Source organism: Chrysochloris asiatica, unplaced genomic scaffold (genome assembly GCF_000296735.1).
Source record: "Chrysochloris asiatica unplaced genomic scaffold, ChrAsi1.0 scaffold00042, whole genome shotgun sequence".
Classification (NCBI taxonomy): Eukaryota; Metazoa; Chordata; class Mammalia; order Afrosoricida; family Chrysochloridae; genus Chrysochloris; species Chrysochloris asiatica.
The window spans coordinates 13,311,697-13,337,400 of NW_006408560.1; the positions used below are offsets into that span (position 1 = coordinate 13,311,697).

At 45.6% G+C, this 25,704-nt stretch overlaps 1 protein-coding gene across 2 annotated transcripts in view; it reads right to left on the bottom strand.

Moving 5' to 3' along the window:
- KCNN3 (potassium intermediate/small conductance calcium-activated channel, subfamily N, member 3) overlaps window positions 1-25,704 on the bottom strand; it is a 280,297-nt gene that overhangs the window by 221,967 nt on the left and 32,626 nt on the right. For both annotated transcript variants that reach the window (XM_006861510.1, XM_006861509.1), the window contains exon 2: window positions 3,424-3,519. In XM_006861510.1, coding sequence (XP_006861572.1) covers window positions 3,424-3,519 — 96 coding nt within the window. The remainder of the gene's footprint in view (window positions 1-3,423; window positions 3,520-25,704) is intronic.

A 25,704-nucleotide genomic window follows, 5' to 3' on the forward strand; every position in this document is an offset into this window, starting at 1 on the left:
AACAAAAAACCCCGACATCACCCCATGGAGGAGATAATACAGCTGCATCCTGACCCTGTCCTGCATCACACAGATGAGCAGCAGCTGGTCTTTCTACATGGACAGATGTTTTCTAAGAGCTCTTCTCTGTATAATCACTGTCGGCCAGACTTGGGATACCTCCTCCCTCTGTTCTCAGAAATGTTTGGTGAAGTAGAGGGTCAGCAAAAACAAGGAAAATCCTTAGTGAGATGGATTGATACAACAGCCACAACAATCTGCTCAAACACAGCAGTAATTGTGAACATAGCACAGAACCAGGCAATGTTTCAGTCTGTGAGATATATAATAAGGTTGCCATACATAGAAGCCAAATCAATGGCAACTAACAACCATCATTCTCAGGAAGCAGGTCCTGCAGCCAGTCATGTAGCTAGATCTAAACCAGAAAATTATAAAATCCAGGGATCTAGGACTCCCAACTAACTGAAGAAGAACTGATACCTTTGAATTGTGGTGTTGGCAAACAATATTGAATACACCATGGACTTCCAGAAGAACAAACAAATTTATCTTGGAAGAAGTACAGACAGAATGTAAGGCTGGCAAGACTTTTTTTCACATACCTTGGACATGTCATCAAGAGGGACCAGTCCCTGGAGAAGGACATCGTACTTGGTAAAGTGGAGGATCAGAGAAAAAGAGGAAGACCATCAATGAAATGAATTGACACAGTGACAATGGGCTCAAACACAACAATTGTGAGGATGGTGCAGGACTGGGCAGTGTTTCATTCTGTTGTACACAGGACTGTTATGAGTTGGAACCGATTCAATGGCACCTAAAACAACAACTAACAAATGAGGAAACTGAGACCCAAGGCCACAGAGCTAAGTAATCGTATACCTAGCTTTGGAGGCCATAGCTCTTCAATCCAGCATTCTTCCATTCAAAAAATTACAACACCTGCTATCTAACACTAGGTGAAAATTGGGGACTGGGCATGCAAGGATCAGTGATGCCACTGTCCCAGAGTATGAGGAGAAGGGCACAGAATAGAAAATGACAACATGGCCAGGTGATATACACACAAGGGGGCCCAGTAAGGGAGAAAACCTCTCTCTTCTGACTGACTGGGCCCATACCATTCCTACTTCACTCAGGTAGAAGAAGGTGCAGCTATTTGTGCAAAGAACCTTCCTATAAAAATAAAAGGCACATGCCAATGGGGGAAAATAGGACAAAGTAGGATAAGGGCCTGAACAATGGGAGCTAAACATGCAGGCAGGGCTGGAACAGCACAGGAAGAAAGGCTGACCACAGGGCAGTACTGGGCAGTCATGACAGTGACCATCTGGTGGGTCTAGCTGGACACAGTTAGGCAGAGGTGAGAGGAGAAGAATCAAAGTCTCAATTTCATCAAAGTCCATTCTTTACTCTGTAGTATTCCCCTCGTAAGCATGCAGCAAAGTGTCATGTGACTCCCATGCCTCAGATGTGAATGCTGAGGCCAGAGAAGCTGGTACCAGTCCAAGGTCATCTACTGCCCATGATGAGGGTTGAAATAGAGATGGGCCTTGGCTGAGAGTATTGCAATAGGTGCCTAACTAGGTGCTGGCCTGTCAGGAACATGGTCCCAACACTGAGATCATAACCACAACTGGGCAGGACCAGGAATGAGAGCCAGGCCTGCAGGTCCTGGGTTGGAAAAAGGTTACCAGGGGAATCAGAGGACGAGACACCTGGTCCTACCTGCCCAAAGCCTGGAGAATAAAGAGGAGGTAGTCGGGCTTAGCGAGGCTGCAATGTGGTATTGAGGCTGGAAACTGCCTCTCTTTCTTCCCCATCCTCAAGCCTAGATCATAAGTGAATTTTATGATTCTGCCTTTTTTCGGTGGTGGTGTGCACTCCCAACAGCTGAGGACTGTCTGGGTCCTGTGACTAGTTTGGGTGGGGTGGAACTGGTCTGAAAGTCACACTGGCTACTTCTGGTGTTATTTTGGTCCCTTACCCCTTTCCTTCTGCTTGGACTCCTGGCTCCTTTTTGGGCTCACCTAGATTAAAGACAACCAGCTTTGTTCTATGCAGACTCTGGGAAGAAAGCTGCTTGAAGGCATCTGGGACTCAGCCCTCAGAGCACAAACTGCGTCCGAACACCTGTGACCCTGCAGAGGCTAAGGAGTCCCAACTATCAGGATTAGTGTTCTCTGGAGACCGGCCGAGATGGCCCAGAGCCAAGGAATCTGCAGTCAGCCCTACCCTGACACTCGAAGGAGAGTGGACACCATGCTCATCAGTACAGCCACTACAATCGGGAAATGTTCAGTAACAAAGCAGACTGGATGTAAAAAGTGTTTTACAGGTTACAAAGCACTAGCATATATGCCTCCTCATTCCATCCACACAACAACCCAGAAAAGCTAAACTCTAGATGATGAGACTAAGGCCCAAGGAGGTCATGGACTGGACAAAGATACATCACAGGAAGAGGTTGTGGCCGGGCCATGACCCCAGTTTTTCTGACACTGAGTTCTGGTCTTTGTCTCTCTCTTGCCTGCTGCCCAGATGTGGATCTATCTGTGCTTCTCAGGCCAAAGGGCCAGGATTGTTTCCAGATTCACATGTGTGAGAGAAAAAACATCTGGATAGTTTCGGGCTACCCAGGTCCACAGTACAACATGAGAGCCTGCAGGGCCAGGGGCCAGGGAAACTCGCTGTCACTAGATGTCACAGGTCTGGGTGCTCCTGTCTGACCTCCCTGGTCCAGGGTTAACCTTCTTCCCTCTCCCAGCCAAATTGGCAGAGAAGCCTGGTGTCGCAGCCAATATTTCTCCAGGTGCCAAGTCAGTCCTGGGCAGCAAGAAACAGGCCCTCCTGAGCACATCAGTCTATCTAGAAAATGATGCCACACAGCCTGGCAGCATCCGGCATAGGCAAACTCTACTCCCCTCAAAAGCAAACTGCCTAAAGATGTTTGCTGCAGTATGGAGTGTGCACACCTGTGCGTGTGACCATGTGAGATACTGTGTGTGAGTAGAGAAAACACAAGGTAGGTCTACTTCACTGGATGAATTCAAGGCTCAAATTCAGAAAACATACAGCAAGAAATAGAAAAGGCAAAACAACTCATAAAGAACTCTCTCACATTACAATGCTGCTAGGGTCCTAGGCCGGACAGCTCCCCCCTCCAATCATGACACCACATATTTGTCTCTAGGATCACAAATGAAGATATTGTCACAGCTGTTCTAGAACCATAGGGCAGCTTCACAATCCTTTCTGCCATTAGGATCCAGACCAAAGAGAAGAGCCTCGATGTTGGGCACTATCTTGTGAAATCACCCAAGTAGCTGCATGGGGGTGGGGCTTTAGAATGGGGGAACTAGCCTAGGGCAAGGCCAAAAGGTCAGCCTCTGCCTGAGGGGTGAGGGTGAAGGCACCTACCTGGACTTCCCGTGTGTGATAGGCGATGATCAAACCCAAAAGGATGATGGTGGACAGACTGATAAGGCATTTCAGGGCCAACGAAAACATGGAATCCTGCAGGAGAAATGGAAAGAGAATTAATTAGAGGGTTCCAGTAAAAGAAGCATCTCAATTTACTTTGAGAAGGATGTGGAGAGAAGTGGAGGCAAAGAAGGACTGTCACCAGTGTCCCCTGGGAGTAGGGCACAGCCCAAAGTTAACCTCAGCTGGAAAACAGCCCAGGCCTCACCCTGGGTCAGCTCTGTGTCAGCAGCCCCACCCCTGAGCCTCTGTTTTCTGGGGTGAAATCATATTTGCCTTCCTAAGATGCACCCTACTTGAGCATGATGTATAGTGCTTGTTATACATGGCTGGATTCAGTTTGCTGATGTGTTATTTAAAACTTTTGCCACCATGCTCATAAGTCAGAGGAACATAATTCTTTTGTTGTGCTGCTATGACATGGTGTGGGCATCAATATTACGCTAGGTAGACTGGGTTTCTGTTTTCTCTTAACAAACCAGAACCAGAGGATTTCGAGGTCCCTTTCATCTCTGACAATGCAGCAGAGCATTCTTTCAGGAATGCATCAAACCATCCTGGAAGCAGTTCTCATCTCCTGACATAGGCCAAGGGCAGGGCAGGGAGGCCGGGGCAGTCAAGCAGAGAGATGAAGACAAAAATGGGATCTAAGAAAGGGTCCTGAGGGTCCCTCCTACTGGAGCTAGAGGAAACAGAGATGGGCCCCATGACCTCAGTGCAGCCTCCCAGCACCAGGGCAGCTTAGAGAACCTGTAGCCATGTAGTCAAGAACATGGGTACTGGGGTTAGACAGCAGAGTCCAAATTCTAAGAGCCACTGGCTACAGAACCTTAGGCTACTTACTCCATCCCTCTGTGCTCCATTGCCTTGTCTGTACGATGGAGAGAATATTAATGCTACCTCGCAGAGCTGTTATAAAAAATAAAGTAGTATCTGTAAAAAGCCTAAAAGGCATCTGAGTTGGGGACTTGGTGCACTTCTAGGTGTTTGGACGAAGGTAGGAGGTAGAGATGGCTCCCATTCTGGAGTAAGATGAGAACACAACCCTGGATAAAGGTAGTAGGGAGCCGGGGCAGCACTTCTGAGCAGATGCTGTGTGCCAGCCTGAAGATGTACATCAAAGCATAACAACCTCTGGCCTCAAAACGCTGGTAATCTTCGTAAAGCAATTTACAGCTTACAAGACAGATTTGCATATTTGTTCTCATTCCATCCTCACAACAGCCCCTGGTCTTAGTCCCAATTACAGGCAGAGGTTGGGGATGAAAGGAGTGACTTTTGCCAGAGTTCAAAGCCTGGGCCTCTGACTCCCAAGCCAGGGCACTGCCCACTAACCCTCAATCACGTTCTTCAATGGGAAATAGAATAGAAACGTAAGCAAAGTACATTTAAACAGACCGAAATGACAGTTTAAAGATAACAGTAGAAGGTATTTTAGAGGTTGTTGTTAAGTACCATTGAGTCGATTCTGACCCATAGCGACCCTGTATAGGGTTTCCAAGGAGCAGCTGGTGAGCTTGAATTACCAACCTTATAGTTCAAACGACTTTGCAGTCTGATGCATTAGCCCACAGCGCCACACCAGGACTCCAATATAACAACCACTAAAGTAAGTGAAAGGAGCTCTGATAGCATAGTGGTTACGAATCGGGCTGCAAACCACAAGGTCAGCAGTCCAAAACTACCAGCTGTTCCATGGGAGAAAGATGAGGCTTTCTGCTCCTATAAAGATTTACAGCCTCAGAAACCCTGTACAGGGTCGCTATGAGTCAGAACCAACTCCACGGCACACAACAACAACAAAGTAAGTGAAAAGGAGCCCTGGTGGTGCAATGGCTAAGCGCAGCTTCACAGTAGAAAGCACTGGCAACCCACCCCTGTAAATATTACAGTCTAGAAAGTTCTATGGTCAGTTCTACTCTGTCACATGGAGTCTCTATGAATTGAAAACTGATTCCACAGTACTTAGCAACAGCAGAGTAAATGAAGGGCTTGGGATTTGAAGCCAGGACTTCCATATTCCCAAGTCCACACTTTCAACCACCCCCTGCAGCCTGAGACAAAATGAAAGCAGCTCTCCCTGGTGTCTATAAATCTCACCATTCATTTGTATAATAGAGTTGTTGAGGTCTACTCTGTTCCAGGCATGAGTGTGTGCTGGGGATACAAGGGACAACTAATGAAGCAGATCATTCATTCATTCATTCACTTTCAATTTCATCCACTTCTCCTTTGTTGAGCATCTACTAGATGTGCAACAGTGTGCTAAATGCTGTAAGATATATAAACAGGGTCCTTGTCCCCAGAAGCTTCTGATCCAGCTTACACACAGACTCAGACCTTCTACACAATCAGGGGTCATCTAGTTATAGGGGAAACTCTCCATTCTGTGCTGCCCACAAATGGTATAAACAGAATCCAGGCTTCCTTTATCCTCATCCACGTTCTGCAGGTTAATGACGAACAGCCCGCTATCCTTCATTCACCTCACATTTATGGAGATGTCTAAGGGCAGTGAGGAGTCCTGGTGTGGCACTGTAGGTTAATGCACTGGATCCCAAGGTTGGTGGTTAAAACTCACCAGCTGCTCATCAGAAACCCTATACAGAGTCATTATGAGTCGGAATCCACTCAACGGCAGTTAACAACAACAAAAGGGAAGTGAAGAAGCTCTGGTAGCATAGTGGGTTCTAAGTTGGTCTGCTAACCACGATGTCACCAGTTTGATTCTATCAGCCACTCCACAGGAGAAAGATGAAGCTTCCTGCTGCCATAAAGATTTATACCCTTGGAAATCCTATACAGGATCACTATGAGTCAGAATCAACTCCAAAGCACAAAACTACCACCACCACCACCAATCTCCATTGGGTAAGGACTAGAAGCCCTGTTGGTGCAATAGTTTAAGCATTGAGCTACTAACCATAAGGTTGCCATCAAGTCAATTCTGACTCATGGCAATCTCATGTGCTACAGAGAAGTATTCCTATTGCTCCATGGGGTTTTCTCTACTGTAATCATTATGGAAGTAAATTGTCAGGACTTTCTTCCATGGTGCTGTTGTTGTTGTTGTTAAGTACTGTCAAGTCGGTTCCAACTCACAGAGACCCTGTTTAGGGTTTCTGAGGAGCAGCTGGTGAAGTTGAACTGCCAACCTTGCAGTCCAGTGTATTAATCCACAGCACCAACCACTAACCTTTAGGCTAGCTGAGTACAAAAATGTACTACCCAGGGACATCTTGATGCCTGAAATACCACCAGAGCACCAAACCTTGGAGGAGCTGAAGCAATCAGTGAATTCAGGGACAAATCTCCCTATAAGAACAAGCTGGGGAAAATTCACAATGCTTATGAGCCAAAATTGACCATATCTTTCTTCTCAAAGGGATCTGAAGGCATCTGGGAGAATCACTCCTCCCCAGGAAAGGGTTTGGGAATGACTGTACATTTCAACCTCAAATTTATTTATTTTGGCAGAAACTGACACCAGAATCAAAGTCAATTTTCATCATTTTTAGAGGAAGAGATGAAGGGAAAGGGGCCAGATGTTGTCTGTCCTCCTTTGAGCCTCTTCCTTTCTCCTACAGTCTTTACATAAGAGTCAACTCCCATTCCGTCCCTCATTTTGGCTTGGGCAGCCTTCTTGGGTAGTTCCAGCCCCTGATCAGCAGGGATACTCACTACTTGATAAATTTCCTTACCTTCTCCATTGCTTGTCAATAAAAAATAAGCCATCTAACATTTTCAACAGCTGGGAAACATGTAAAAGAAATCTGGATAGACTAGAAATGTTTTCTTTTCATTAAAATGTTGAGTTATCTTTTCTTCGCTGCCTGAACTCCAATGAAGCTTAAAATTGATGTGGCTCTTGGTTAATGGTGGCCACACAGAGCTGCTGGTTAATTAGCTGTTGTCACACCTCATGGTGGGACACCTGTCACACCCACTCTGCCTGCATTCACTTCCACTTGAGGGCCAAAAAGAGACTCAAGGGGCTGGGAGACAGTCCTGGGATCAATTGGTCCACCCTTTCACCCTCTGCAACTCGTTACGTCTCAACAGCACAGTAACAGTGTTTAACATACAGGAATTAACCCCCAAACCAAATCCACTGCCATGGAGTTGGTTCTGACTCATAGTGACCCTCTATGGAGTTTCTAAGGTTGTAAATCTTTGCAGGAACAGAAAGTCTCCTTTTTGTTCCAAGGAGAGGCTGGTGGGTTTGAGTTGCTGACCTTGCAGTTAGCAGCCCAGCACATAACCCACTATACCATCAGGGCTCCTTTTATACACAGGAATACTTAGGACTTATTTCCTGTTTGATGACAGTCTTTTTTTTTTTTTTAAGCCATTCACTTCTAAATGCCCAACTACATAAGATAAATTTGGAGTTATCCAGCGATGGAACACTGTGCAGCCATTAAACCACTTCTGCTGAGAATATTTGAAGACTGAAGACATAGAGAAAGTTCCATGATAAAATATTAAGTGAAAATCTTAGAACCCAATGCATACAGTATATTCTCTATAACTTTTTAATGTGGAAAGAGACAGTGAAACTATATTAAATATCTTTAGGTGCTGGAATGATTTTTTTTCGTCTTTTTTCCCCTCAATGTTTACAATGAGAATATGCTATTTTTATAATCAGAAAGTTGTTTTCAAAGAAAAAAAAATCTGAGCTTTAGGCTGGTAGAAATTGGCTTCCAGGCAGAAGGGTGATTCATCTTTATTTGAGACATAACAGGTACTGTGTCTTGGGTGACTGTGGGAAGACATACAAGCCTTCAGTCCATCCTTTTGATGGAGATAAAGGATATGAATCTCCAGTCTTTAAATATCATTTCAATTACTTGATGTCCATTTCCTATTATCAAGTTTAAAATGTCAGCATGCTCAACTCACAGCATGAGATTCTACTTGCCTGCCAGGTGGGGAATGGGGCCTTTTATAAGCCTGGGACTGGATAAATGGGTTCTCACACATCCCATATGATGTTGTTGTTTGTTTGTTTGCTCATTTAATCCATAGCCTACCAGAATCCATGGAATAGCATATTATACTGTATTGTCTCTACATCTGTTTAATGTATAATAGGTGCTTACTAAGTACTTCTTGAAACTACTTAACAATATTGCTGTTAAGTGCCATCAAGCCAGTTTCGACTCATGTTGGTGGTTGGTGGTTGTGTGCCATGGAGTCGGTTCCGACTCATAGTGGCACCGTACAGGGTTTCCAAGGCTGTAAATCTTTACGGGAGTAGAAAGCCTCATCTTTTTCCTATGGAATGGCTGGGTAGTTTTGAACTGCTGACCTTGAGGTTAGCAGCCTGACTCGTAAATATAGGGTTTCCAAGGAGCAGCTGGTGGGTTTAAACTGCTGACCTTGTTCTCAGTCTAGTGCTGATCCTTACAGCGACATAGTGGGAGTCCAACTTAACAATAATACTTCTATTTTTACCTAATATTTATTGAGTACCTACTATATGCTAGGTCCTAGACTAGGCTTTCTACACACTTTATCTCAAACCCTCACCCTACATAGAGGCCATGAATCCCGATTTTGCTTATGAAGAAAGTGAGGGGACCAGAAACAAAATGGCTTTTCCAAGGTCATACAACTAGCCCAGTATGTGCCAGATTCTTCTGTAAACCATGCTTCCCCTCTTAAAAGTGACCTTGCCTCTCATGTAAGTTCCTTTCATCTGAGTAGAGGCAGAGGAGATTCTTAGCAGGGTGGAGGAGGGTGGACTACATTTCTTCAAGTTGTTCCATCCATGTGGTCCCTGCTCTGCTCCCCACCATAAGCTAGCCCTTCAGATGTGAGATTTCTCAATGATGAAAACAATCAGTAATAAAGCACTATGCAGGAGCCTTGGTGGCACTGTAGGATAAGCACTGGGACTGCTAACCACAAGGTCGACAGTTCAAAACCAACAGCTGCATTGAGGGAAAAAGATGAGGCTTTCTGCTCCTGTAAGGAATTACAGCCTTGGACACCCTATACAGGGTCACCATGAGTCAGAATTGACTTGATGGTAGTGAGTAGGGAGCCTTGGTAGCATTGTGAGTTAAGTGTTGAACTGTTAACCACAAAGTTGGCAGTTCAAACCTATCAGCCACTCGGTAGGAGAAACACGAGGCTCAGAAATCGGAAGGAGCAATTCTACTCTCTATCTTTCTTATAGGGTAACTAGGAGTCAGAATCGACTCGATGGCAGTGAGTTTGATTTGAGTTTTTTGGATAGGGTCCTAAAGTCTCAGATGGTGCAAATGATTTGAGCTCAACAGCTAAAGTAGTCCTAATGCAGTGATTATAATCACTGGACTGCTAACTGCCAGGTTGACAATTCAAACCTACCAGCTGCTCCTCAGAAACCCTATACAGGGTCACTATAACAACTCGACAGCACTTACACAACAATTAACCTATAGGGTGGTGGCTTGAACCCTCCCAGCAGCCCTGCAGAAAAAACACCTGAAGACATGCTTCCATAAATATTGCAGTCAAGAAATCCCTATGGAGTGGTTTACTCCTTGACACGTGGGGTAGCTGTGAATCGGAATCAATTTGACAGCAATGGGTTTAGTTTTTTGGTTTATGGGGTTCTCGTTCCTAGGCTGCAAACTGATAAGCTGCAGGGCTAAGTCCACTCAAAGACATCTTGGAAGAAAAGCTTAGCCGTCTACTTCCAATCACTCTGTCATTGAAAACCCTTGTGAGCACAGTTCTCCTCTGACACAATGAGGTCGTAATGAGTCAGAGTCAATTTAGCAACTGATTTACTGGTTTGTAGGGCTCTACCCTGCAAGGTAAGGAGTTCTGGTCATATAGTGGTTACGAATCGGGCTGCTAACCTCAGGGTCAGCAGTTCGAACTACCAGCTGTTCCGCAGGAGAAAGATGAGGCTTTCTGCTCCTGTAAAGATGTACAGCCTCGGAAACCCTGTATAGGATCGCTATGAGTCAGAACCGACTCCACAGCACATAACAACAACAACGCTGCAAGGTGAGTATCATGAACCCACATTTAGAGAGGTGGAACCTATAGCTCTGAGAAATTAAATAACTTAGACATGCCAACAAATGGCAAAGTCAGGAATTGAAAATGTCAGGATTTTTAAACCCTAGGTTTCACACCCATATCTATCTGCCCTAGGCTCTGTGACCTGCCCATTTCCCGACACCTCTACCTGGTCCTCCAGCCTGACTGACTGCCCCACCATTTCTGCATCGCCAGCGTCTCAGAGCTGCTCCAACCCTGCCTCCCCCAAGGCGGTGTGCAGTGTGATGGAGTTTGTTCCCTGGCTTCTGAGCCAGCTGAATAAATTACTCTCCTGGCCTGCCCTGTAGCTTCCAAAGACAGGCCAGAATTGTAATGATTATGGTAGATCTTTCCAGAGACTTCGAAGTTCTAAATGTGTTCTATTGTTTGGAACATTTGAAAATAACAGAACTATGCTTTCAGGGACTCCTGGAGGGGCTTAGCTGAGGGAAGGGTGTGCAAGTGCCTTCCCCAACCCAGCTGATGCACCCTGTTTGTGTGTATGTGTGTGTGCATACATTCATCACTGTTGTCATTGAACCTCCCAAGGGGCAGAGGGGATACCATCTAAAGTCTGTGTGAAGGTCTAATGTACCTCTTTGACATCACTACACTGTGTGCATTCTATTTGGGGAATAATGGATGCAAAAATCTTTTTGTTTAATAAGGTCAACTTTTCCTTCAATTTCATGGAAAGGCTCCAAAATTGATTGATATTCAGCACCCGCTTAATACTGTGGCTCTATAATAGTTGTCCTAATTAGACACTCTAACTAATTAATGCTATGCAAATTAGAGCAGCTCCTGATCCACCAGCAGGGAAGGCCAAGTTCCTGGTCAGCACAGCTCCTCCCCTCAACCTGGAGCTTCTTCATCAGCACTGAGGCCCTGCCGGCTTCCTCCCTCTCTCACACTCTGCCCTGTTTGTGATCACATCTTCTCATCCACTCTCTACACATGTCTTTACCTCACGCTCACCTCCTGGCACAATGAGGCACTCAATTATTAACTTAAAGGTTGGTGGTTCATACCCACCCAGCTGCACTGTGTAAGAAAAGGGCTTCCATAAAGATTACAGCCAAGAAAACCCTATGGAGCAGTTCTGCTCTGAAACCCATCAGCTGCTCCCTAGGAGCCCTATACAGGGCCGCTATGAATCAGAACCGACTAGATAGCTCTAACCAACAACTCAGCTTCAAGTCCTGGTGTGGCACTATGGATAAGCGCTGGACTGGTAACCACAGGTCACCGTGATTCAGACCAACTTGACAACACTTAACAACAACTCAAATTCCTCCTCCTAGGTCGAGCTGCCTGATTTAATTATGGTCCATGGGCTCTCCTGACATCTTCAGAGCAACTGCCCAACCTGACTCCTGTTTGATCACTCATGGTCCAGACTGGATCTCTCAGACTCTGAATCCTTGGACCGTCCCACTTGGGAGAAGACAAGTGATACTGTGACAAGGGGATGGTGGGCAGGGGGTGGGAGGGGGATGTTCAGATGGCACCTGCATCTCTGGCAGGCCTGAGAAGAAAGAAGACCTTAGGACGTTTATAAGCAAAGAAGGCTCTTGCGGGGAGCCCTGGGCTCAGCATCAGAGGACACAGTAGATCTACCTTCTCAGTGATAAACGCTTGGCCTTGGTCAAGTCGCTTCATTCATCTAAACTTCAGTACCCCCAGTGAATGGGACTCTTGGGTCAAACAGTCCCTTAATGGCCCAAGGGACTATAGCTCCAGGCACACACTGGCTGTGACCCACACTCCACACATTTCTTTTTATCTTCAGGTATTTCCTTTGCCCAAACATTTCTATATATCATGAAATTGTGAGCACAAAATGGCCAGCAGCAAAACTCATTCATGCCACTGTCTCCTCCAACCAGAAAAAAAGGGATGTGAAATCAGAAGACCAGAATTCAGTCATGTCTTTGCTGTTTAGTAACTGTGTGACCTTGGACTCATTACCTAATCTCTCTGTATCTCTGTTTCCTTCTCTGCAAACCAGAAATAACAAAACCTACCCATACTTTGGAGCCCTGGTGGGGTGCTGCAGGATACTGCACTGGACCACAAGGTCAGTTTGAACTCCAAGGTTAGCGGTTCAAACCCACCAGCTGCTCTTCAGAAACCCTACACAGGCCAACTCAAGAGCATTCAACAACACCCACACTTTCCTTCCCAGGTACCGGGGGCTGAAATGGGATAATACATGTGAAAAGAACTCATTTTTCATACACACACAGATAGCTCACATGCTCTAGTAGCCATGAGTCCTTTCTCTTGCTGCACAGATTTCAGAACAGGTGAGCTCAGGCTGGAACTGCTGAAGATCCCTACAATGTAGGTATTGTATGCTTTCAACAATTTGCAAAGATGCCTCGCCCAGATGTTTCAGAAAAATATTTTTCTGAATACATCTACAACACATTCATTCATTCATCCATTCACTCAACAAATATTTACTGAGAATTTACTATGCCCCAAGTGCTGATCTGGGCACTGGGGAAGTGGTAGGGATACCCGACACTCCTCCCCAACCTGCTGAATCTGGAATCCTGCCCAGGGGCTGGCAGGGCTCATCATCAGGGCTGTCTCCCCCAGCTATCATCACTCCCTCTCCCTTACAACCCACTGAGTGAATCAGTGAATTCCTGTCATCCTCATCATCCCAGTCCCCCTGGACTTTTCCTGAGCTCTCAATTCTGCCAACAGTGCAAGGTCAGTAACAGCCCTGGAGGAGGAGTTGGGCTGGAACAAACAGTGGATGGGAAGGGGAAACTACACATAAGCAAGAGCCCAGAGGTGGACAGATACCCAGGTTGAGAGAGAAGACTTATAAGTGGTTCCTTGGGCTTGGATGATCAATGATGATCAGAAATCCTATACAGGGTGGCTGTGAGTTGAAACTGATTCAATGGCACTTAACAACAACAACGAGGTCTTGAGTGTCTGACCTATGCCTATAGGAAGATGGTCTTCACGCCTCCTGTGCTCTCAGCCACTGTTCCCACCTGAGGGCCTCATAACTACCATCTAAGGAGATAGTTCTGTTACTTACCTGTTACTAGGTTAACCTCTGCACCAAGAACCCCATAACCTGCCCTGTGTCCCGTCTGCACCCTTCCCGAGTCAGACCACTGCCTCAACTGGGGTTGACTGGAAGAACTTCTCACCATCTATACCCATTGACTCACGTATGCTGCAACTTTATCTCACCCCCACTAGAATGTAAGCTCTAAGGACAAAATTTTAAAGTTTCATTAATTTCTATAGCTTCATGCCTAGAACATTGTCTATTGTTGTGAAGTGCCACCAAGTCGGTTCCAACTCACAGCGACCCTGCATAGGGTTTCTGAGGAGCAGCTGGTGGGTTTGAACCGCCGACCTTGCAGTTGACAATCCAGGGATCCAGTATTTATCTCACAGTTCCATACCAGGACTACAGATATAGCTGAATATTAAATAAATGGATAAAGGGAGCAAAATTTTTAGATGTGTCAAACAGATAGACCTGCCAATCCTGAAAACTAAAAAAAAAAAAAAAAAAAAAAGTTGCCCTCCAGTCAACTCTGACTCAGATGACCACATACATGTGAGTCAGAGTGGAACTGTGTTCCACTGGGTTTTCAATGACTAGTTTTTCCAAAACATATCACCAGGCCTTTCTTCTGAGGCATCTCTGGGGATATTCCAATTGTCAATCTTGTGGTTAGGGGCTAGCCCTTAATCATTTGCACCACCCAGGGTCTACTATGAAAACTAAGGGAAAGGACAAAAATAACAGCTAATATTTCTTGAGCATTTACCATGTGCCAGGATCTGTTCTAATTGTTTGAGATCCTCAGCACAACCCATTGCTAGAGATGAAGGAGCTGAGGCCCAGGGAGGTTAAGTCATGTATCCACACCCCTATGTGAGAAAGAGGTAGAGGCTAGATTCAAACCAGGCATGTCTGACTCAAATCTGGGCTCTCACAATCCGTGGATTGAGAAATTGCCTCAAGACAAACATGAATCACTAGAACTGCAATCTTCAAGGTCCAGCCTTCCTGGCCCATCTCACCTGCCCCCTAGTGAGACCTCAGTTATGTCACCATTAAACCCAGGTCTCTTACTGGTCTAGATGAGGCCTGAGAGGGGAGAACAGGCAGGAAACATTGCAGATTTAAGGAAGTCAATGGTCCCAAAATAAAACTCATAAAGTCAGGTTGGCCTGGGGCATTTCTCTGCCACCCTGTACTTTGTCTCTCCCAGAAAAAGATGGAACCTGATGTCCAGTTAATAACTAGGGCATTCAGGTCTGCATAGAGGGTAGCCTGGCAGTACTCAGTGAAGCCAGCCCCATGAGCAGGACACCTGTTAAGAGGAAGTGCTCCTCCTAAGGCCTTGCCTCTCCCGCTGTTCGATGCCCCAAGGAAGGCAGAAAGAGGTCATTCAGGAGCCATGCTACCAAAATATCCAGTTAGATGGGTGACCCCACAAGGCCACAAACACCATTCCAATTAAGGAGAGTTTATGCCCTTGGCAAGATCTGGGCAGAGGGGAGCTGGACTATCCTGAAATCTCCCCTGTGCATTTGCTTATAAATTATTTTCCTGTCCCACTTATAACATCTGCAAATATTCTGTGAGGTTCAATCAAATGTTTCTTACTGCATGTTTGCCATGTGCCAAGTGTGGGAGGTAGAAACACACATGATAGGGTCTTTTTCTAGGCAGTTTGGTGCTTGCTGCTTCTAAAGGATCCGAAAACAGGCTTGCTCTTATTTTCCGACCCTAGGACAACTCTTCCAGACACAAAGTAAGCACTTCACAAATGCTCACTGGATGAGTGAATATGGAAGACTAATAGCACCTCAAACTTTCGAGCACTACACAGAGGCAGAATGACATTAGACTGGGGATGTAGCTCTCTGCCCCGTAAGAGAGCATAATGGGTGTGGGATGGAAGCTCACCAGGCACCCACAGCCTGGATCCTTCTAGAACCTGGAGACCATGATCACATCCCAGAACAATTAAAGCAGAATCTCTGCAAGTGAGGTCTGGACACTGATTTTTGTTTTTGTTTTTGTTTTTTAATCTCGATTATTCTAATGAGCCTGCCAGGAATGAGAATGGCTGCTGTTGGGGCACCAGAAAAAAGCACAGAAGGCTATGGTCACCATCACAGCCTCAAAGAGAGACTGTCACATTTAAGCTTATGTCACACATAAGATATACATATTGCTGTTGTTGGTAATTGCCATCAAGTCGGTTCTGACTCATAGCAAGCTGTTGTTAAGTGCCATCAAGTCGCTTCCAACTCCTTATGACCCTATACAGGATTTCCGAGGAGCAGCTGGTGGGTTTGAACACCCGACCTTACGATCCAGTGCATTATCCTGCAGTACCACATGAGGATTAAGTATATGTATTTGTTGTTGTTGTTAGGTGCCATGGAGTCGGTTCCAACTCATAGTGACACTGTACAGGGTTTCCAAGGCTGTAAATCTTTACAGGAGCAGAAAGCCTCATCTTTCTCCCGCGGAACAGCTGATAGTTTCGAACTGCTGACCTTGTGGTTTGCAGCCCGATTCATAACCACTATGCTACCAGAGCTCCTTACGTTTATGTATATATACTAATATATATGTATTAGTCTTGGTGTGGTGCTGTGGGTTAATGTGCCAGACTGCACAGCCATTTGAACGGCAAGGTTGGTGGTTCAAGCTCACCAGCCACTCCTCGGAAACCCTATCCAGGGTCACTATGGGTCAGAACCAATTTGATAGCACTTAACAACAACAAATATATATATATGGAGTACTGGTGTGGCATTGTAAGATAAGCACTAGACAGCAAGCTCTGTTTGAACCACACGTTCAGTGGTTCAAACTCACCAGCTGCTCCTCACCATGTTGCTATGAGCTGGAACTGATTTGGCAGCGCTTAACAACATCAACAACTATCTATCAATCTATAGATAGATAGATACATATACATATATATATATACATATACATGGTGTCCTGGTGTGGTGCTGTGAGTTAATGCACCAGACTGCAGAATCAGTTTGAACTGTAAGGTCGGCTGTTCACGCTCACCAGCTGCTCCTTGGAAACCCTACACAGGGTCGCTGTGGGTCGGAAATGACTCAACGGCACTTAACAACATATATATATATATCAAGTTAAAACAAATATATATAAATTAAAACAAAAACTAAGGGGCCCTGGTAGTATAGTGGGTTACAATTTGGGCTGCTAACCACAAGGTCAGCAATTCAAATCTCCCAGTTACTCCATGGGAGAAAGGCAAGGCTATCTGCTCCGATTAAGATTTGTAGCCTCAGAAACTCTATACAGGATCACTGTGAGTCAGAACCAACTCAATGGCACACATGGGGTCCAATAAAACAGTAGGAAATTACTCTGCAGAAAGCTGTGTGCTCACTAGGTTCCTAGCTGGAGAGAACCCAGCCAGCTCCCATCATCCAAGGCTTGGGCTCGTCCTTCCCATCCTACACTCACCATCCGCCCATCTGACACACACACCTCCCATTTTGAATAAACTAGAACAATTCCTGCATGGCTCAAATAATTAAATGCTTGACTTCTAACTGAAAGTTTGGTGGTTTGAACCCACATAGACGTACCTATGGAGCCCTGGTGATGCCTTGGTTAACATGCTCACCCGCTAACTGTAAGGTCAGCAGCTCAAATCCACCAGACGCTCCAAGGAATAAAGATGAGGCAGTCAACTTTAGAAAAGATTACAGCCTTAGAAAACCAGTGCAGCAGTTCTACTCTGTTCTAAGATCACTATGAGTCGGTATCAATTCAACTCAATGGTACACAATCACAACAGATGCACTTCAGAAGAAAGTCCTGGTGATCTGCTTCCAAAAGGTCACAGTCAGGAAAACTCTATGGAGAGTAGTTCTACTCAGCACACATGGGGTCACATGAGACTAAATCAACTCCACAGCTACTGGTTGTTGTAGTTGTTAAGTGCTGTCAAGTTGGTTCTGACTCATACCAGCCCTGTATAGGGTTTACAAGGAACGGCTGGTGAGTTTGAACCTTGCAGTTCAAACCAACCTTGCAGTCCAGTGATTATCCTACAGCACCACACCAGGAGTCCACAGCAACTGGTTAAGTTTCTGGTTTATTTCAATTCATCTTCAGAGTAATATAACTAAATATGAATGTTAATTTGCAACTCTAGATAGCCATGAGATGAATGCATTGTTTGAAAGACACAAATTGAGACCTACAGACCACTCCCTGTTCTGCATATCTCAGCCTCATCACCCTCTCCAATTCATCTCCTTCTTCCCTCCCTACATACAGCCCCTGCTCTTTCTGCACCCACAGCCCATTGCAGTATCAGAAGCAACACTATGATATTGCTTCTGATACCCACCTATACCTTCTAATCTCAGAAGCAAACTCCAGGGAGAAGAAAGCCTGCTGCCTCCCAGTCTGCACCCAGAGGCACACCCATTTCTATCTCCCTGAAGCCTGGAGACCTTGAGGTCCCGTGAAAATGCTAAGACACATATGGCAGGTTCCACAGGCATTTCAGAAGGCTATGCTAGAGCATCACAGACAAAGATCAGATCCTTCCATGTTTCTCCTGCCACAGTCCCAGGTTTCTGGAGCAGTGTTCTAAGGGCTCCACTTCCACACCTATGGGCTTGCCAATAAATGTGAGATAGCTAATCCACAGAACACACACACTTAACGGAAAGGGGCCTTCTGGGCCCGCTAGTCTGACGTGCCCATTTGACAGACAAGGAACCTGAGGGGCTCTGTTACACACCAGTAACAGAAAAGGCTAATATGGTCCCATGTTTTCTGAGGGTTGGGCCAGTGTTTTCCCCCATGTCCTCATTCTGCCTGTCCATCAGCCTGAATGTTCCTGAAAGGGGCAGGGCCCCTGTCCTAATCCTCTCTGCACTCCCCCTCCCTCCCTCCCTTTGCAGGTACTCAATTCAGGTTTGGGGAATGAACTTCTCATCTACATCTCATTCAAGGGCAAATCAAGAGAAATTATAGAAACCTACTCCAGGCTATCCATCTCCTTTTCACTTAAAAATACAAAAGCTTAAATGTAAATAAAGGGAAATGGTCTGGAAAAATAACCAGTTGGCATTGAACAATTGTCATTTCAGTGCTGCATAAGAAGTGGAAATACTGTTTTTCAGAAACTCAACACAGTCCTGAGTTATTAACTCCTAGTCGTTTGGCAAAGGCTTTTCAATTGTTTGGATGTGATGGACGATGTTGATAGAAGTGGTGGAGACCAAACACAAGCTATGAATAGGAATAACGTGGCACTTTTATAATTCTCTCTCTTTCTCACTAGCTCTCTGGCACCAAACTGTTGCCAGCCTGCCTACCTTTTGCTTTGAGGTAGCATCAATTCCAGCAATGGTGGTTGTCATGTTACCTGCTCATGTCCAAACAAAGTCATCCACAAGCTTAGAAGACTGTCTGCCTGTGCAGAGCTCCAAGGAAATCACAAGGCATGAAGACTTTTGGGTGCTGCCCTCCCAACCTGGCCCTGCCTGGCACAGTGCACATAGTAGATGCTCATGGTCTAGAGGAGTCAGGGAATCTCCCCATGCCTCCATGAATGTATTTTATCCACTTCCTTCCCACCAAGAACTTAAGGCAGCACCAATCTCAAGTCAGGAGCTCATTCCACCCTGAGGAGCTCAGGTCAGAGCAGAAAGAACCCCATAGTTCCTTAAAGTGTGCTGCTTTGCCGAACTCTTTCCAGAGTCAAATTCTCTGAGTATTTACTGAGTACCTGTTTCACAGCAAGCCCCGAGACTACCTACTTTCAAATTGTTATCTCATAACAAAGAATGATTGTCCCAACTGACAATTGAGGAAGCAGAGGCACAAAGAAATCACAATATTTAGTAAAATTATGTAGCTAGTCAGTGGGGGACACTAGAATGGAAACCCAAGATCACAATTGGAGAAGACCCTGTGAAAGTCCTTCCTGAGAATTGTGCCCTGTGCTCCCCATGGGTGGGATTGCTTTGCTCACATTCCACTGGTTCTCTACCTCTGAGACCCATAGTTTTCCTGAGCCTCAGAGTTTCCTGAGCATAGCCACCCATCACTACCTGCATGGAATCAGTCACCCACGAGCCAGGCCAAGGACCAGGACAGCACCAGCTTGGCTTCATCACCATCTTTACCAAATAGCCTGTTGCTTTCGAATCAATTCAGACTGTAGGACAGAGTAGAACTGTCCCATAGAGTTTCCTAGGCTATAGAGGGTTTTGCCTCTACTTTTCTTTCTTGCTTTTTTTTTTTAGGCTATACACAGCAAAACACACCAATTCAACAGTTTCTACATGTACCATTTAGTGACACTGACTACCTTCTTCTTCTCAGCCTCCTTTTCTAAGTCGTTCCTCCTTTATTAACATCAACTCACTACCCCCTAAGATTAATTATAATCAATATGGAAGCAAACTGCCACATCATTCTCCTTCAGAGTGGCTGGTAGGTTTGAACCACCAACCTTTGGGTTAGCAGTCAAGCATTTAACTATTGCACCATCAGTGCATATTTAACACCCATTAAGTAAGAGTAAAAATTATTTCTTCATTCCAGGGTTGTTGTGAGAAAGAGAATGACAAAGAAAGACAGAGAATGTCAAAATTCTCTATCCATCAAGGCTTCCCATGAGCTTAAAATCATCTACATCCCAGTTTGCCTGAGAAGTCCTCTTGGTGCCTGTTGTCCAGCATAGTTCTAAATATAAATAATAATTATTACTATAATTATATAAATAATTTTTGAACCACAAAGTCAGTAGGTTAAGCTAGTTCACCAGCGGCTCCTCCGAAACCCTATATGGGGTCGCTATAGGTCAGAACCGACTTGACGGCACTTAACAACAATAACAATTACTATAATACTCTCAAAAATGCCCCAGTTTAGACAATGAAGAATAGCATCACCTAAATTTTCAGTACTTGCTATATAGGGTCTAAGAGAACCAGAGCCCCCTTCCTGCCTTTCTGCCCCCACGTCTCCCAGCTTCCACATATCTTATGCAGCAGGAGAAGTGGAGTACAGTGTTGCATTGGCAGACCCTTTCCCAGGGTCCCTGCTCTGGGCTCACGAACAGAAATCATTTTGCTAGATCAAAGCAATTATTATTAAACACTATTTTTTAACAGGGTGGTGTCACAGTGCCTGGATTAATTGCAATCATATGTCATTTCTTTAAGGTTTATTCCATCAATTATGGACAATCTGGGTCACGTGCCTAGCCTGCTTTAACCCTTGGTGGCTTGGATTGCTCAGCACAGAAAAGGCAGTAACCATGGAGAGGACTGAATAGCAGAATATATTTGCTAGCAAATCGTTGTGTCCTGGACGTTGGTTTCGGGCTTTCCTGTTAAAACACGTTTTCTTGTGCCATCTCCTTTTTGATTCTAGGATCAAATAAGGAAAGCCACTCTCATCTCACAGATAGGGAAGCTGAGGCTTAGAGCATTTATGTGATAACTCTAGGCCACACAGCGAGGAAACAACAGAGCCAGGGCTCAAACTTCTAACAGTGTGGCCAAACATTTCTCTGTCTCCTTTATAGATCCTTGACGCTGCAGTGGTCTTCCAGGCATGTCTGCAGGGAACCTGAAGGCAGGCCTGCCAACAAGTCAAATGCATCAAACAATGCATGTTTGTCATGCAGATCAGTCCCTTACTGTGAATGCTTCAAGTGGCCTACTGACAGATTCAGACTCAAAAAAACATCTTTTTTAAGAGTAAAGAAATAAAAAGAGACTCCAAATGAGTATGCCCACACTAGAAAAATACGCAAACGTGACAAACCAGACCCTTCCTTTTCCAGATGTTCAGCTGGGAGAGCAGCTGGAGGGCACCTGGGGAACCAGGAGAGAAGAGGACTTCCCTAGGCCCCACCTGGGTCTCCCAGCACTGAGATGCAAGAAGCAGAGGGACATCTTATCTGTTCCCATCTGCCATGCCCTGCACTGGTCAAAGAACGCTGAGATCATCTAATCCAAGCCCTCATTTTACTCCGTTACCAGGGAAACAGAGGCACCCGCCTACAATCCTCGTCTCCAGGGCAGAGCTGAGGGAGCCCACAGGTATTCCCCGTGGGATCTTACTGACTGGGGCTGAGCAGAGGCAAAGAACTGGCTGCTGTGTGGAGTGTTTCCCTCAAGAGAAGGTTGCTGCTTCTTTTCTCCCATGCCTTTCTTTCCTCTGCCTTTATTCACTCTCCTCACTCATATCCTTCCCTCTAGCTCACTGCTTTCTGGGAACAGGTTCTAGGATTGTCAGCTAAAGAGCTTCTAGGTCTAAACGAAACTGATGAAACAGAAGCCCCTCCCCTTGAGGTCCCACAGCCCTGGGCCCCCACTGTGTGGTCAGACTCCAGGCAGCTTCCTTGTCTGTCTGCATTACCTCTCGCATGGCCTGACACATCGTCAGCAAACCAAACCCACTGTGGTCAGTCTGATTCTGACTCATGTCGACTCTATGCGCTAGAGAACAGAACTGCTCCATAGAGTTCTCATCATTTTTATGGATGAAGCCCTGGTAGTACAACAGTTAATTACCTGACTGCTAACTGAAAGGCTAGCAGTTCAAACCCACCCAGTGGCTCCACAGGAGAAAGACCTTGCAATTTGCTTTCAGAAATAGTGTTGTTGTTGCGTGCCACCGAGTTGGTTCTAACTCACAGCAACCCTGTATAGGGTTTCCAAGGAGTAGCTGGTGAGTCTGAACTGCCAACCTTGTGGTCCAGTGCATTATCCTGCAGCACCACAAGATTACAGCCAAGAAAACCCTATGGGAAAGTTCTACTTTGTCACAGGGGATCACTTTGAGTCAGAAATGGACTCGATGGCACCAACAATAATCTGTACGGAAACTGATTGGCAGGACTCTCTTTTGCAGTGCTGCTGGGTGGGTTCAAACTGCCAACCTTAAGTTAGTGGAGCACAAACCAGGGACCTTGACCTATAGTACCAAAAACAAAACAAAAATAGCCACTGCCATTGAGTCCATTCGGACTCATAACAACCCCACAGGACAGCATTTCTGAGATTATAAACCTATGGAAGCAGACAGCCTCATCTTTCTACCAAGGAGTGGCTGGTGGGTTCACATTGCCAACCTTGTACTTAGCAGCCCATTGAGTAACCCACTACGATACCAAGATTTCTCTGACGTACAGTTGTTTTTATAAAGTGCTATCAAGTCAATTCTGACTCATAGTGACCCTGTATAGAGTTTCTGAGGAGAGGCTAATGGGTTTCGTCAGCAGTCCAGTGCTTATTCTACAGTGGCACACCAAGACATATAGTAGGTACTCAATAAATAATTGATGAATGAATAAACACAATGCCATGCCAAATTCCCAAGAAGAGGAGAACCAAGCAAAATTACTTCCACTACAGGTCTAATCATTCAGGTAGTAAATAGCTCTTAGAATTGAGGGGGAAAGAAATGAGTCACCTTTAATTTCCTCATTCCACTGACTGAACAAATACTTATTTGTTTAGAATCTATTGTTTAAGCCTTTAAATATAAAAGCTGTGATTAAAAACCTACGAAAACAGAAACCCCAGCTAACCCTTCCTCCTGGTTCTTAATCCCAGAGAAGCTTCAGGACCCAAAACACTAAAGCTAGAAAGCACAGGACAAATGATGCTCGTGGGGAAAGCCCACCTTTCCACCCACAGCCATTTTCAAGGCCCCTGCAAAAGTGGCTGCAGGGGTCCCTGGGCAAAACCAGCAAGTGCTGGGACTCCCAGGGAAACCACTGCAGATGGTGGCATATTGAGGCTTTAAAACCAGGATCAGAGCAAAGGAAAGAGGCTGCCCTGGCCAAGTGCACTGGCTTCCTGGAGGGGACTTAGATCCGCTGTCTCTCATCAGACATGGAGTCCAAGTGGATGGAGTGAATAGTTTCATTAAAAAGTCCCAGCCGGCTGAGCTGTGGGCTATGGAAAGCCAGATGGGCTGGGACCAGAGGGCAGGTGCTCCACTGGAACTGGACAAAGAGGGAGAATACATTCTTCCTGGAGCACTCACCCCTCTCCCACCATCTGTTGAACATGTGGGACACCCAGGGGTCAGGCGAGATGGGTCAGGTAGCCAGAGGTGAATGAGCAAGCACAGAACAAAGGGTTTGTGAAGAAGTTGGATGGCAATGGGAATGAAGAACATCAGGATGGGGACAGGCCTTCAACAACCTCTCACCTAGGCCATGACATGGAGGCCCAGACTTGCCCACACTCACCCAAGCTCTAGAATCTAGAACTACAACCTAACTCCCTAGATACCAATTCCAACATCCATCTGTCAGTTTATCTTAATGTGTGTTGCTGTGATGCTGGAAGTTATCCCATCAGTATTTCAAATACTAGCAGGGTCACTCATGGTGGATAGGTTTTAGCAGAGCTTACAGACTAAGACAGACTAGGAAGAAAGGCCTGGTGATCTACTTCCAAATATTAACCAATGAAAATCTTGTGGCTCAGACAGAATGCTATCTGACATAGCGCTGGAAGCTGAGCCCAGTAGGTTGGAAGGCACGACACAATAGTCACAACAGTGACCTTAACCATGCAAAAAAGGACAGTGATGATGGTACAGGGTCAGACAATGCTTTATTCTGTTACACACAATGCCATCACGAGTCAGAGCCCACTCAATGGCAACTAAAAACAACAGACCCGCACTCCAGCACTCTTTTGTTAGATGGGATAAAATCCATAATGACAAGACACAAATCATCCCATCCCTCTGCTTAAAGCCTTTCTGTAGCTTCCCCATAGCCTCTAAAAAGGGAGCTCCTAAGCAAGTCACTGGCATGATCTTATCCCTGACCACATTGCCAGTCCCATATACTATGTTGTTGCTGTTGTGTGCCATCAAGTTGACTTTCAACTCATAGTGACCCCATGTGACAAGGTAGAACTGCCCCATAGGGGTTTTTTTGGACTATAATCTACAGGAAGCGATGATCAGATCTTTCTCATGCAGAGCTGCTTTGCACCAGCACCTTTCAGTTCACTTCCAAATGCTTTACTACTAAGTCCTCAGCATTCCTCTCCAGATAGCATACTGAATCATTATTCACACTTCTCTGAAAGGCATTGCACTCTTCTTTCTCTGGGCCTTTGCACATGCTGCTTGCTCGGCCAAACATGATCTTCTTCTCTCGGCCTGTCACTCTTCAGCACCCAGTCAGGCATCTACTTTCACTAGTTCACCCCCTGTGCTTCCGCTGCACTTTGAGAGACCAACTACATTCCCATCAAACCCCTTGCCATCATTGAGTCAGTTCCAACACAAAGAAACCCTATAAGCATCTCTTTACCAGACTGTGAGCAACCCCCGCCATCTCCCATAGTGTCTGGTATGTGATAAAAACTCCATTTGTGTTTATGGAATTAATTATCAAATTAAGGAGTGAATGAACCCTGATAGTTTATGTTCCTCACAGAGCTACTTAGCCCACAGAAGGGCCAGCATTACTCATTCTCCAGCAGCTGGTTTTCACCCCCTTGTTGGAGGGTGGTGGGATTTCTGGCCACAACCAAGAGTCCTGTGAGATGGTGACTCCTCAAAGAAAGCAACAAATAGGGTCCAGGGGACCTAAGTAACACTTCCCGCAGAGGCTGGGGCTGAATTCACTTATGCATAAAATGAGCCCATAAACACATGGTCACTGCCATCAAGTAAACTTCATTTAGCAGCCCACTGGAAACACCCTCATCACTACTCCAAGACTCTGGGTACCTCTGATAGAAAACCAGTAGGCCCCGTAAACCAAAGGAGCGGTAAGTCATCAGAAGTCCCCTTAGGAGCGCTAAGTGATGTGATTTTACAGACCATTTGCCATCTAAATTCTGTCTTCCCTAAACAACCAAAACCAAACCCACTATCACTGAGCCGATTCTTCCTTACACACACTAAAAACAACAGGGATATTGCACCTGGTTTATATCCCCTAAGCACCACCAACAACAGATGGGCAGGGAAGGGACCCAATGCAGCAGACAACCTTGGGGACTTGACCTGGAGTTGGGAAAGTCTCCCCAGGCAACCCCTAAGGTAGATAAGTTTTACATGGTGACCGTTGACCAAGGGCTGACCAAGCACAGTGAATGCTCCAT